At 40.4% G+C, this 12,791-nt stretch overlaps 1 protein-coding gene across 1 annotated transcript in view; it reads left to right on the forward strand.

Moving 5' to 3' along the window:
* NAV3 (neuron navigator 3) overlaps positions 1-12,791 on the forward strand; it is a 246,980-nt gene that overhangs the window by 179,258 nt on the left and 54,931 nt on the right. Inside the window, exons 13-15 of the mRNA XM_088522981.1 lie at positions 5,748-5,886; positions 8,992-9,268; positions 10,623-11,328. Of these exons, the coding sequence (XP_088379107.1) occupies positions 5,748-5,886; positions 8,992-9,268; positions 10,623-11,328 (1,122 nt within the window). The remainder of the gene's footprint in view (positions 1-5,747; positions 5,887-8,991; positions 9,269-10,622; positions 11,329-12,791) is intronic.

Genomic DNA, 12,791 nt, shown 5'->3' on the forward strand with positions numbered 1-12,791 from the left:
AGAGGAAGATTTTCTGCTTTAGTTGTTGTTTTCAAGAGCTATATACTCTAGAGATGAAATTCCTGCTTCTGCTTGCAGAATCCAGTAATAACCAGTAAAAAAAGAAAAATCAGTAAAAAAAAAAATCCCAGGAACTTGAGAAACTGTGCGAAGGGCTGGGTGCGCTGGAGCAACCACAGTTTTCCAGCAGACTCGACAGCACATTGATTGGAGTCTTCTGGAATCTGTGAGGTGCTTGTGAAAAGCTTTCTCATTCGCATGCTTAGGCCACTCGGGCTGAAGACACACTCAAAAATATTGTTGAAGTAAATTCCAGGCAGTGACCCAGCTTATCAGTATGGTGGGCTTCACTGAGCTGGCACTTTTAAGGACTTGTGGGACAGTGCCAAGATTGGAACAGGAAGGCTGGGAGGAAGAGGCATTGTGGTAGGGTGCTCTACCGTGTCTTGTCTCCAATTAGAGGCTGCCTTGAGTATCTGAAGCAAGGACCGTGGAAGGAGAACATTTTTAGGTATCCATGGAGCTAACACAAGCTGTTGGTACCTCTTTTCCTTGCCACGTACCTTGAGTACTCATTGCTCTTCCAATGCAATGCATAGTTAACCAGTTTGTATTTTCAACCACTGCTCAAAATATACAGAAAAAAAATCGCTGTGAATTTTTACAGGTCTTCATTATGCAGGATATAGGTGAATATTGTCTGTCCTCTTTCATTGCCTCTTAGCCCCACAGCTCTGTTGCTTGCTGGCCTGCTGTGTTAAATCATATCTTATTCCTTATAAAATATTTCACATTTGGTTCAAATACTTGAGTGTGTGAACTTAAAAGTGGATTTTTTTTTCCAAGCAAAGAAAACTTTCAATACTTGTGGAAAGCCAACACGAAAGTGTCATGAGCACAGCTGAGTGCAATTTATCTTTCCATTTGAGGGAATACTTGTGGGAATATGTTTATAATCTCCGCTTAGCTCCACACACTGATGTTATGCACTGGGTATTTCAGCTTCAGACACCTTACTATTTCTAGGAGGTAGAAAGGTCAATGAGAGGATTATTATGGAGAGATCTTTATTTCCAGTGTTGCACACTAATGAAATGAGGTAAAGAGTGATACTGGAGACTAACCACCTGCGTGGACAGCAAGCTAGGTGTGGATTCCTGGACTTCATGGAATTGTTTGTGCGATCGACTGGTTGGAATCTCACATGAAGCATTTGGAGCAATTTCTGGAGCATTGGGATTTGTACAGTATTCACGGCCACCTTCTGCAATTAGAGGCAGTTGGCCAGTGATTGGCTGCTTCAATACAAGAGTAATTTCTGGGCTCAGAGGAGGATTTGAATGAGCCAAGCTGGAAGAAAACATTAATTTTAGCTAGAGTAACTGATAGTCACGCTGGTGTGTCAAGGAAAGCATAAACCAGAAATGTTCTGAATGGAAAGAACATTGGTGATATTAGTGCAAACTCAAGGAGCGTGAGGTATGTTTCTGGATAAAGATTATGACACACTGGCCACAAAATAGCTACTGAGGTTGGACAGACAGTTTAAAAGGTTAGTGTTGGTCTAATTTTTAAGAGTGTATATTTCAATATAGCACACTATATGGTCAAAGCACACATCTGCATGTATAGCATCTGTGTAAGAAGTCAGACAGTAAGTTCTAAAGTGTTCAGTTTATTAAAAATTTTGGTGAAAGGGATCACCATGTCTTGCAGGATGCATCTGGTACAGCAGGGTCTCAGTCATCCTTCACACAGTCCCTCTTGTTACAGAAGTCTTTCAGCTTCTGTACCAAATGAGTGAAGGATGCTTCCTTTAATATAAAATTCAGATTAATTCCCAGAGCAGACCTCTTATGTACATTAAATTAATGAAACATTGCAGAGAAAAAAAAAAAGTGTGTGTTTATGTTATCAAAAACTGTATTCCATACATTCACAATGAGCTGGGTGCCTCCTGGGTTGCTACTTGCTCTGTTTGCTGGTTTGAACACAGAACTCAGGAGCCTTCCTCATCCTGAGCTGATTTGGTGCCTGCCTGGCTAGGTAGAAACTTGGGTGCAAAAAGGTGGCTGCAAAAAGCCTAGAAAGTCTGTACCAGGTGTATACAAATGGATTTAGGAGAGATGAGTGAAATATCCAGGCTTGAGTGTGTTTTTTCCCAGAAACAGCAAAATGCACATCTTTAATGTTAAGATTACAGCCTGCTAAATTTCAAGGCTCTTCTCCAGTTCCTCATGGGATCTTAGGATTTCTCAGAGAAAAGGCTACTGGAACTTGTCAAAACAAGATATTTTTTCTTTTAGCCTCATTCTCTCAAAAAGCAAAACTGTATTTGCTGAAATTTTCTTTTAAAGAAATCAGCAAGAAACAAGTCAGCAGATCTTTTTTCCAAATTTATTAGTAGCTGAAAGGTGGCTTTATAATGGGGATTGGTGTGAGGCATTCAAAAACAGATAGTGATAGATAACCCAATATGTCATCATCTGTTAGGATGCATGAGAAATGGAAAAAAGTAAACAAAAGATAAAATGAAAACGAAAGATAAATCTTACTCAGTGTATTCAAAGCCTGTATAAAGTCCCTTTGGATCAGTTTGACAATGAATACTGGAACAAGAATAAAAATAACAGGAAGAATTTACAGCCAACTGACAAGAACTGGTTAGGCAATCCATCTCAAGGCAATGCACATCTAAGGTTACCAGGATTCTTTGTCATGCATCTGATAGTAAACAAGAAAAGCTCAAAATCATTCATCAAGAATTTTCCCACATTATAAATAAGTATTCTTCCCTATCCAAAAATTAGACTAGTTTATCTGGTAGGAAGTATGTTGTCTAGACATAGGGAGACAGTACTGAAAATATGGTAGTAGTGTGTACCAAAGGAGAAGAGACTTAGTTGCATGAAAAAGTATTATTAACTATTGTCAAAGCACTAAAAGAAGCAGAAGACAGTGATCTCCACTGCTGAAAGGATGACTGATACAGTCTGTTTTGTACAAGTCTTACATTTTTACTATGTATTTTTTTCAAAATGATGTCATACACAGAAGAAAGCAGTTTGAAATGCTTCTGTTTTTACAGGCAGGCTGCAAATAAGCAAAAACGTCAGGGTATAAAACCCTGCCAAATTTAGAAAACTTCTTGAGCACTTATCATCAGAGAAAAAAAAACCCAGGCAAACATATAGTGATGACTCTGAAAAGTCAGTAGTGGAGGTGTCAAATTAATCTTTTATATGTCTTACAAGATGACCCTGAGTGTTTCCAGAACCTACTAATAAACCTCTGGTGAGTGTGGTGTGATGTACGGGCAGGACAAAGAAGCCGTAATAGAATGGAAACACGATCCGAGTAGTCATTTTTGCCTGAAGACTTAGTTGTAGAAAACAAATTCTGCATTTACATTTTGTGAATTGTAAACATTATTTCAGAATTCAGAAGATTTGAAATTCCTTACAGAGAGATATGTGAGAATAAAATGAGGGAGCAAAATTAAAAGGGAATAAAAGAGAGAGTGAAAAGTGAGAAACAGATTTTGGTAGTTATCTTTGTTCACAAATTCTTACCAGGAAACTGGTAATCCAGTATGAAAGACTTCAAGTCTTTAAAGCCAAGTATTAAAGTATGGAATTCATATTCCATACATTAAATGTTCAGTGTTGCTCATGGAAATATTCAACATCTATTGGATCTGGTTTCTGATTTTTTCTTTCTTGAAATATATTTCTGCAAGGTTAAATCATCTTATTTATAACCTAACCACATTTAGAAATATTTATGTTTTTATCAGTCTTAACACTGCTGTCCGTAGTACATTCCTGTGTAGTGCATTATGTTTGAATAATTGCTTTTAGCATCTATGAAATTCCCTATCACATTAGGCAGGCAAAAATGCAGAAAGTATAAATGACTAATGCTTCAGAGATGGTTCATAGATGAATTTGGGCAATCTATAAGGTATGATACAGTAATTGCTCAGATATGAAGTTGTATTTTGGAGTCCCTCATATGTATGTTACCTTGTAATGTTTCAAAAGATGCATTTATTTGTAGTCATGTACTAAACAGTAGAAAGCACAGGACTGTAATAAGCCGTTACCCTCTGGAACATGTTTATCTTGTCACTGAGGTCACTTGCTAATGTGATTTTCTACCTTTAGCCAAACCAAAGTGATGTCTGCTGCAGTTGCTACGATACAAGACCAGAGCACTGAACTTTCCGGTGCATCGCAGCACACGCTTTGTATCTCACAGGTCACAGTCGTTGCTATTCTGACTTTCTAAAGCCTTCCTTAAGCAAGTGGTCAAGACAGTTTAACCTCCAAAAACACCAGATGTAAAATAGTAATTCACAAGTATTTTCCTTGTTTGCTAAGAATGGCTAGTAGTAGTAGTACTCAGCCTCAATGAGATAGTTGTATGGAATTTGAGATTTTTGAAATTGTAGAATATGATCTAAAAGGCAGCACTTGACATAGTCTACAACAAAACAAGGATGTTCAAAACTACCAGCTGTTGCATTTCCAATTTTACTTGTGTCCAAATCCATGCCATCTGGCTTTGTTTCTCTGTAAGTTATATGGCTAAAATAGGGGTAATCAACCCTATCCTCTCTCAGAAAGGGGAATAATAGAAGAGACACCTCCAGTGAGCAGTTCGTGCTGCAAATCTGGTACGTACTTTAGAACAGGCTCCTAGAGGCATCTGCATCATTCTGTTGGTTATAGAGAGCTCCTAGTCAGATACTTAAGTGAGACAACTACCTTTTGTATAACTTTTATACAGCTAAACCTATAGGGATGCATCCCACTGATAAAGTGGGTATCTTTAAAACTCTCTGATCTGAGAAGAATTGAGACCAAGATTAACAGATGGAAGTATAACAAAACTGGCAGTATACTTCCATAGTGTTGCATGTTAGATGTCAGCGTGACTTTCTCCCAAATGTCAGTCACCTAAGGGTCATGATGTAACGCCATGGAGAGGCATTTGTGTACAGAAACCCCCCTCTATCTTCCTTCCATGGAAGAAACAAGACTCTTGTGAGGATAGGTGAACGACATGTCCATAAAAGTAGCCTTTTTTTCTCATTTACATCATCAGCCTACATCTCCCAAAGCAGAAAGATTGACAGCGTGTTTCTTAAGAGATGTGTAACGTGTTGTCTGTGGTATCAACTATGGTGACTGTAATGTCAAGAAATCCTGTTTTGATGACATTGGGATCACTAGGCAAAAGCTAAAGGCAGAAAATAAAAGTGTTGGAAATACTGGCTTCCTGGTTGACAGTTCATTAGGCTGCAGAAGAGAGATTCCTTTTATTTTTCTGTAGCCTGCAAATGCATTAGGTGTTCTCCAAGCTATTAAAAATGCTTTGGTTCACAATACCAGGTGGGTTTAATGGATTTCCCTGCCAGTATACTGAATGCGATAACAATGAAGCGTGAAACAACCCGTTTTAATGACTTACACTTCTAATGGCTTGTGCTATGGCTTGCTTAGATCGGGTGTTAAATTTTTAAAAGGTGTCTGGGTCTTTCATTAATTGAACAAGCAACCACTTGACAATGAGTGAAGTATTAATTATAAGGTCATGTTCACTGTACATTGTACATTAGCAAATACTACAGAAAGTTTTCTAGTAAACCTCTTGAAGAAGAAGTAGTAACATCTATTGTTTTTGAGACACTTTCTGCCTATTGACATGCAGTTTATAACGTAGATGTGCCCCTTTCTCTACAGCTGGGATGACAGCAGCTCAGTAAGCAGCGGCCTCAGCGACACTCTTGATAACCTCAGCACGGATGATTTGAACACCACATCATCTGTCAGCTCTTACTCCAATATAACGGCCTCTTCAAGAAAGAACACTCATGCCCAGGTAAGTAGCTTTTCATTGCCATCTCTCGCATTTCCTGCACAAGTATGCAGGATTACAGGGAAAACAAAACAAAACAAAAGCTAGCATTTTGCTAGCTGCTCTATTACAGTTATGTTCAAGAAATCCTGTGTTTCAGTAAACAAAATGAAGGGCCCTAGAGCATCTCTGCTCCTGGAGGCTTGGCTGTGAGGGCTGAGGGCATGTGTAGTGGTAGCACAGCCACTGGTGGCTGCAGTCCCGCTGGTGGCCTGGAGTGAGTATCTCTTTCAGCATGTGGCACAATTGCAAGTAAGTTTTCATCTGCCATGAGTTGAAACATGTCAGGGAAGAAATTATGCACAGCATTAATGTCCTTTCCCTATTCTGTCCTTTGGGAGAAAGTAGCCTAAAGAGGTGAGCCCAGAGGTGGCAGAGCATCTGTTCTCTCATTTAGATCGAGGAGAAAGTGGCCATTAGGAATGCCATCAATTAGGAGTCATGGATAATTTGCTCTCCTATTCCCTTTGAGGGCATATGCAATGAAAGAAGGAAGACCTCTATTTATCTCTTCCTCTGAGTTTTCCATATTTCAGCAGAAAATCAGAATTCCAGGCTGTGAGCTCCAGTTGTTGTTGTTCGTCCTCGTACAGAATCATATCTCCTTACCAGCTTGCCAACACTTACTTTAGTGCCTGTGTCTGGCTCTTAACCTATCTCTTAGGCAGGGAGAAAGACCAACAGAGGTCCAACCCTGTTTTCCATAATCCCACAAATGAAGCCTTACTAGCTCTACTACCACTTGAATATTAACAGTTTGGTTTGGTTCTCTGTTGCAACTGGTCCAAAAGAAACTGTGCCTGTCATCTCTTGTCTGTGTCATTTTGATTTATACTTAATCTTTTCCTTTCTCCCAAATTAAAAACACTAACCCTCATGCTCTAAGGTCTGCACAGCATCACGCAAGCTGACAATGCATAATGTCAAAGTCGGGTTCATAGCAGGGTAGAGCCACAAGCAGGAAATAACAAGCTCTTGCATCAGGCATCCCAGCATTTCTTCCCAGGTCCCCTTGTATTTGCAAGAGACAAAAAAAAAAAAAATGTGCAGAATATTAACAGGCTTAGGTTCCTAAAACAAAACAAAAAAAACAAAAAGAGAGAAAAGTTAGTCCCAACTGAGATGCATTCACTGTCACGATGTTTACTGTTTATGATCAAGGAATTTCAAGTTTGAACACTCAGCTCAGAGGGAAGAGTTGAGGTCTCCTGTGATTTGATGTTAAATATTGAGGACTCAAGACTGACACCCTGAATTCCCTTCAGACTCCTGCAGGCAGCCAGTGTGTGCAGTTCAGAGATCTATTTTGTAGATCTCACTTCCTGCAAACTGTGTCAATGTGAGAAAAATACGTTTGTCATTTGCTTCAGGAGATGGAGAAGTAAAATCATCTTGAAAGTGAAGGTTACTTTAATCTGCAGTAGGAGCTCCAGGATGAATTTTAGACCTGTGCCCTACTCCTGAAAAGATACTCATGTGGATGCCAATGTTCTCCAGCTTTTATCATGGCTTTTCCCGCTCTGTCAGCCTCTCTTATGGTTACTAAGTCCAGCCCAGACTCTCCTTTCACGTCAGTAGTGACAACCAGCTGGTCCTGCCCTGCTTGTTCCACTGCATCATCGTTATCCTAACTGAGAAATCTCAGTCTGCCTGTTCAACTCTTTCTGGGTTTTCCTCTTCAGTAGTCTCTTGTCCTACATAATCAACCGGTTGCTATTTGCGGTTTATTCTGTGATGAACCAAGGTGCAGAATGTTCAGATGTTGGGTTTATCTTTGCCAGGTTGTTTTATATTGTGAAAGCCATGAGGAGAACTTCTCACACCAAGGTAAATTAATCAGAAAGCAGCATATCCCAGGCTAGCCTGCAATCCCAGCTAGCTAGTGTGATGAGCACAATATGTAAGCATTTTGCCAGCTGTTCTCCAGGTGGGGAACATACTCTTGCAACACAGACATCCCTTTTGCAGCCTCCTTAAGTCACTGGAGCAGTGTAGGCAGACTCTATCCTGAGGCAGAAATTGGATATCTTGCTGTTGTTGTTTCCTTATTAAAAAAGAATTGACATCACAGGTCCCATAATGGCAAAGAGAGGCTTTTAGAAAGTCTTGTATTTGTCATTTCTTGGAAATGATGCAGTTTCAAAATGTATAGCTATGTGTTTATAAGCATTCGTTTATGGGAAGAGTTCTGGGAACATAACACATGTCATAGCAATAACACCAGTGGAAACTCTCCTCTGAAGGGTCTGGCAGTATTTGTTTACAGGTTTGCTTGGGCTTTTTTCCCCATTGAACCTTTACACAAAGTCTGCACCGCATTCTCCAAAGCACGTATTATATTCTGAAAGTGCAGGGAGCTTTTGCATTTTGTGCACCTCAGATAACAAGCATGTAAACAGCAACACTGCTTAGGTTGACTCTATAGGGGTAGGGCTGTGGCAATCGCAGATGTAACGAACAGTGATAGCTGGCAGCATCACCCCTTGCTGTTGTTAAAAGAAGGGCAGATGGAAGTTAAATAAAGGAAAAGGCAAAGGAAGAGAGGGGAACGGGACTGCGGAGGAGCAGTAGCACTGACAGTTTTGCTTAAGATATTATCCTTTCTCACTGGTGCACTCCGTGTTACTGGGGTAATATTCCTAATTTAATAAATGGAAAGTTTGGGTAGGTAGAAACGGAAATGGGACCATGAGGATTTTAGTAGTATATTTAGGAATTCTGCTGTTCAAGGTCTCGAGTTGAACCTTCCAGAGCAGTAATACACTTGTAAAATGCATAGGAAGTTGAGGGACAGTAAGGTATTGCTGATGATGATTAAAGTAAATTATGTTTAAATCTGTTGGAAAAAAAAGGAAAAAAAAACTTTAAAAAGGAAAAACGTCTCCCTGAGATAGGAATAGATTTAAATTTTTGGCACCAGGGTACTAATGTTTTATAGGAGAAGTTTTCATAGTCCTTGGTACAAATAAAGCAATACCCTTGATTCTCCTCCCCTCTTGGGAGTTAAGAAATCAGCAAATACTGGAGTTGGTGAGACTGACCATTTATCGTGATGCAAATGTCTTGCAGCTGAAGACCGACTCGGAGAAGCGCTCAGTGACGGACAGCGAAACTTGGGGCAGCACCGAAGAACTGAAGAAGCCAGAGGAGGATTTTGACAGCAGCATAGACAGCAGCGGCAAATGGAAAGGCCTCCCCTCGGGGCTGTCTGAAGAGTCAGAGAAGGGGGGTCAGAAAGCATCCCTGACTGTTTCCCAGACAGGATCCTGGAGGAGAGGCATGACTGCACAAGTAGGAGCTACTCAATCCAGGCACAAGGCTGGAACAAGTGCTCTCAAAACCCCGGGTAGGAAACTCCTGTAGCTCCGATTACAGCATTAAAAATAAGGGCCTTGTATTTCCACTTTTTTATAAGGAACAAGAAATCTTTACTGGGTTAAATACAATTAATGGGTGCTGTAAGTATGTGATAGACATGGGTAAAATGGTAGCAGAATTGTAAGCACACTGGCAGTTATTATCATAAATGATTCCGAGCCAAGACTATCATAATATCCTAATTTGCTCATTTTGGTAACTGTTAATTTGCTACACTGCATACTAATAGTTTATTAATCATGTGGGAATGTATCCATAACATAAACCATGGTGGTATTTTGATTTATTATGATTTGAGTAAGTCAGCTTGTATTAGGGAATCCTTAGAGCAATTTTTAGGCTAATCCCTTCCTTAGGCACTCAAATCAGAGGATCCAAAATGAGTATTTATGAACGGAAGTTGAATCATCACATTCCAGATACTATAGGTACTTTATTCTTAAGAAATAAAATAGTAAAAAATACCTTTTTTACACCCTTTCATGAGTGCTAGATGATTTCATATCTCCTTCTCAAAAAGGCCCCTTTGTCAGAATAGGAAAGAAGATTTTTCAGCATAAGAAAAAGGAATAGATGTTTTTAAAATCCAGTTTTGAAAACAAAAATCCAAAATTGGTGGAAAGCATCCCTACTAAGATACTCTAGACCATCCTTTGAGTAGGGAAAAGATTGCTCCTTTGTAGGACATTTCCTAGCACTTTGTCTGTCCTGGCAGAGTATTTTAACCTCTCAAAAGATCTCAAAAAAATAGAAAAAAATAAAAGCAACTTTACAAACTACTTTCCTCTCCATTTGGACAGCTGAATCTCACAGATCTGTAAGAACTTCCCCTGAGGATCCTTGTGATGGTCTGTGGCTGTTTAAGAAAAATGCATTAAAGGAAATGCAATCAGTGAAAACCAAAGTAGTTTAATAAGTGCAGTTAATTTCTATGTGCACAGTTACTGTCATATTTCTAGAAATGTTAATTATATGTTGTGTTTTATTTTCAAATATTATTCCTTACATATGGAAATAGAATTAAAATAAAAGCCTTATTGCCTTCAAACATTTTCTACTTTTATGCTCTTCTGTTAAGTATGAAACTAGAAATTCTCAGAAGAATTTCAGGATTTTAATACTTAATAGTTGCTTGTAATATATTGTACCTGCTACTGACTTCTGACCGGGGTCCGAAGACTCTTGAAGTAGTCTGCTTTCTTAGGGCAATTTCTTTGTTTCTGTAGTTTTTCATTTTAGGATCGTAATTGTGTAATGGTGTAGTTAAGTGAGACATTACAGCTGCAAGTCCAAATGACCTCTTAAAATACACTTTCATTTAGGAAAAACGGATGATGCGAAAGCTTCAGAAAAAGTGAAAACTCCCCTGAAAGGAGCCTCCATTCAGCGTTCTCCATCGGATGCAGGAAAAAGTAGTGGTGATGAAGGCAAAAAGCCTCCCTCTGGTATTGGGCGATCAACTGCTACTGGCTCCTTTGGATTCAAGAAGTCTGGGATGGGATCTTCCACCATAATCACCACAAGCGGGGCGACGATCACCAGTGGGTCAGCAACTCTCGGAAAAATGCCCAAATCTTCAGCCATCGGTGGGAAGTCTAACGCAGGGCGGAAGACGAGCCTGGATGGTTCCCAGAACCAGGATGATGGTGTCTTGCACGTGAGCTCCAAGACCACCCTGCAGTACCGCAGCTTGCCTCGCCCCTCCAAATCCAGCGGCAGCGGGATCCCCGGCAGGGGCGGCCACCGCTCCAGCACCAGCAGCATCGACTCCAACGTGAGCAGCAAGTCTGCTGGGGCCGCAGCCTCCAAGCTGCGCGAGCCCAGCAAGATCGGCTCCGGGCGATCCAGTCCCGTCACCATCAACCAGACGGACAAGGAAAAGGAGAAGGTGGCGGTGTCCGATTCCGAGAGCGTCTCGTTGTCAAGCTCCCCCAAATCCAGCCCAACTTCCGCGAGTGCCTCTGGCACGCCAGGCCTCAGGCAGCCAGGATCCAAATACCCTGACATTGCCTCCCCGACGTTTCGCAGGTAAGCGCTTTGCTGCGAACTCCTGAAGTTGCAGTATGTAGAAAGCAGGGATTTTCGGTCTATTGAAATTGTATTCACGGGGCAAAAAGCCTTTTCTAGGCAGATTTTGCCACAAACAGAGAAGGAAGTATGAAAAAGAAAAGAGTAATGTTTCTTCACCAAGTATTTCTCTGAGGCCTAAAGGCATTGTCAGACCTGAAATGGCTGTTGCTTGAGCATTGACCATTCAAAGCATACTCCAATGACAACCATTTGAAGGCTAGAATAGGTTATTACTGAATATTCAGGCAAATGTCACGTTCTCTGTCACTAAGTCCCCAAATGCAAGCCGGGCATCTCATTCAGACATGTTCTGTTGCTGGAGCAGGCAGTGCTGTTGCCAGTTCGGAGAGCTGGGGAGCCTTTAGCTCCATGGGGTAATAAGCATTTGCGTTTGCACTGCCAGCGACCTCCAGCTACCTGAGCTTCATCATCACAGTAGTTTTGTCACATCTTTCACCGGAAACATTAGTGAAATTAAATTTCAATTGGAAATGCCCTACTCTCATGTTTCTGGAAACTCAATTTGCCATGATGCACGTTTACATGAAGCCCTTCCATCATTGGAGAAAAGGCCAATAGTGCCCTCTTGTGTCCAGCTCCCCAAACAGCCTCTCCACTTCCTGGCTGCTAAGGGAGTTGTAGTTGAATTTTACACAGCTTGATAATAAGTAAAATGGATTCTTCCATTGTTAGCCATGCTTACTTTGCACCACGATAACTTTTCATTTATTTTCATATTCTTTTATGAGCTACGCTTGAAGTGTGGCTTAAAGTATTTCCAGTAGGAGATTAAGTCATTACATGACTTTCTATTTCAACAGTTTTAGAGGATTTAGGTTTCTCTCATCATTACTGTAGAAATCATTTTCTTTATAATTACTGGAAGCAAGTATATGAATTGCACATCTGCTTTGACTGCCCTTGGAAACAAACTGAGCACATTTAGCTCTGGTGCAGTTTATTCTGTCTGACTAGCTGCTACATGACTGATGACCACATGACCATCTGTGCAAAAGAGCAACAAGAGGAAAATTTTACACAAATACCCAGACATTTGATGAACTATGAAGGATGCCCTTTTCAAAGTGTTTGTTGCCATCGTTCCAGCTCATTTGGGAAGTGAGGGGTTTAAACGTTAATGGCTTAGTGGTAGGAATGCTTGTGGGTGAAAGTGTGATCTGTTTATGCAATATTAAGACAAAAATGTGCTTATTTTAACTCTCTCTGGGAAGGTCTGTTTGAGAAAAGAGCATATCTGAATAGGAGTGAATGAGAGCTGTTGCTAATGAAACCAGCCTGGATTGTTGTGATATAGTTAAGTGAATTTAATTTTGAGATACAATTGATGAGCTAGGTAGGCATTATTTTTGTAGCAGTAATTAAATGTGTAGTTTGGCTCTTAGGATGTTACGCCATGAATG

This window comes from Tinamus guttatus, unplaced genomic scaffold (assembly GCF_059628265.1).
Source record: "Tinamus guttatus ecotype Peru unplaced genomic scaffold, ASM5962826v1 Tinamus_guttatus_pri_ptg000171l, whole genome shotgun sequence".
Classification (NCBI taxonomy): domain Eukaryota; kingdom Metazoa; phylum Chordata; class Aves; order Tinamiformes; family Tinamidae; genus Tinamus; species Tinamus guttatus.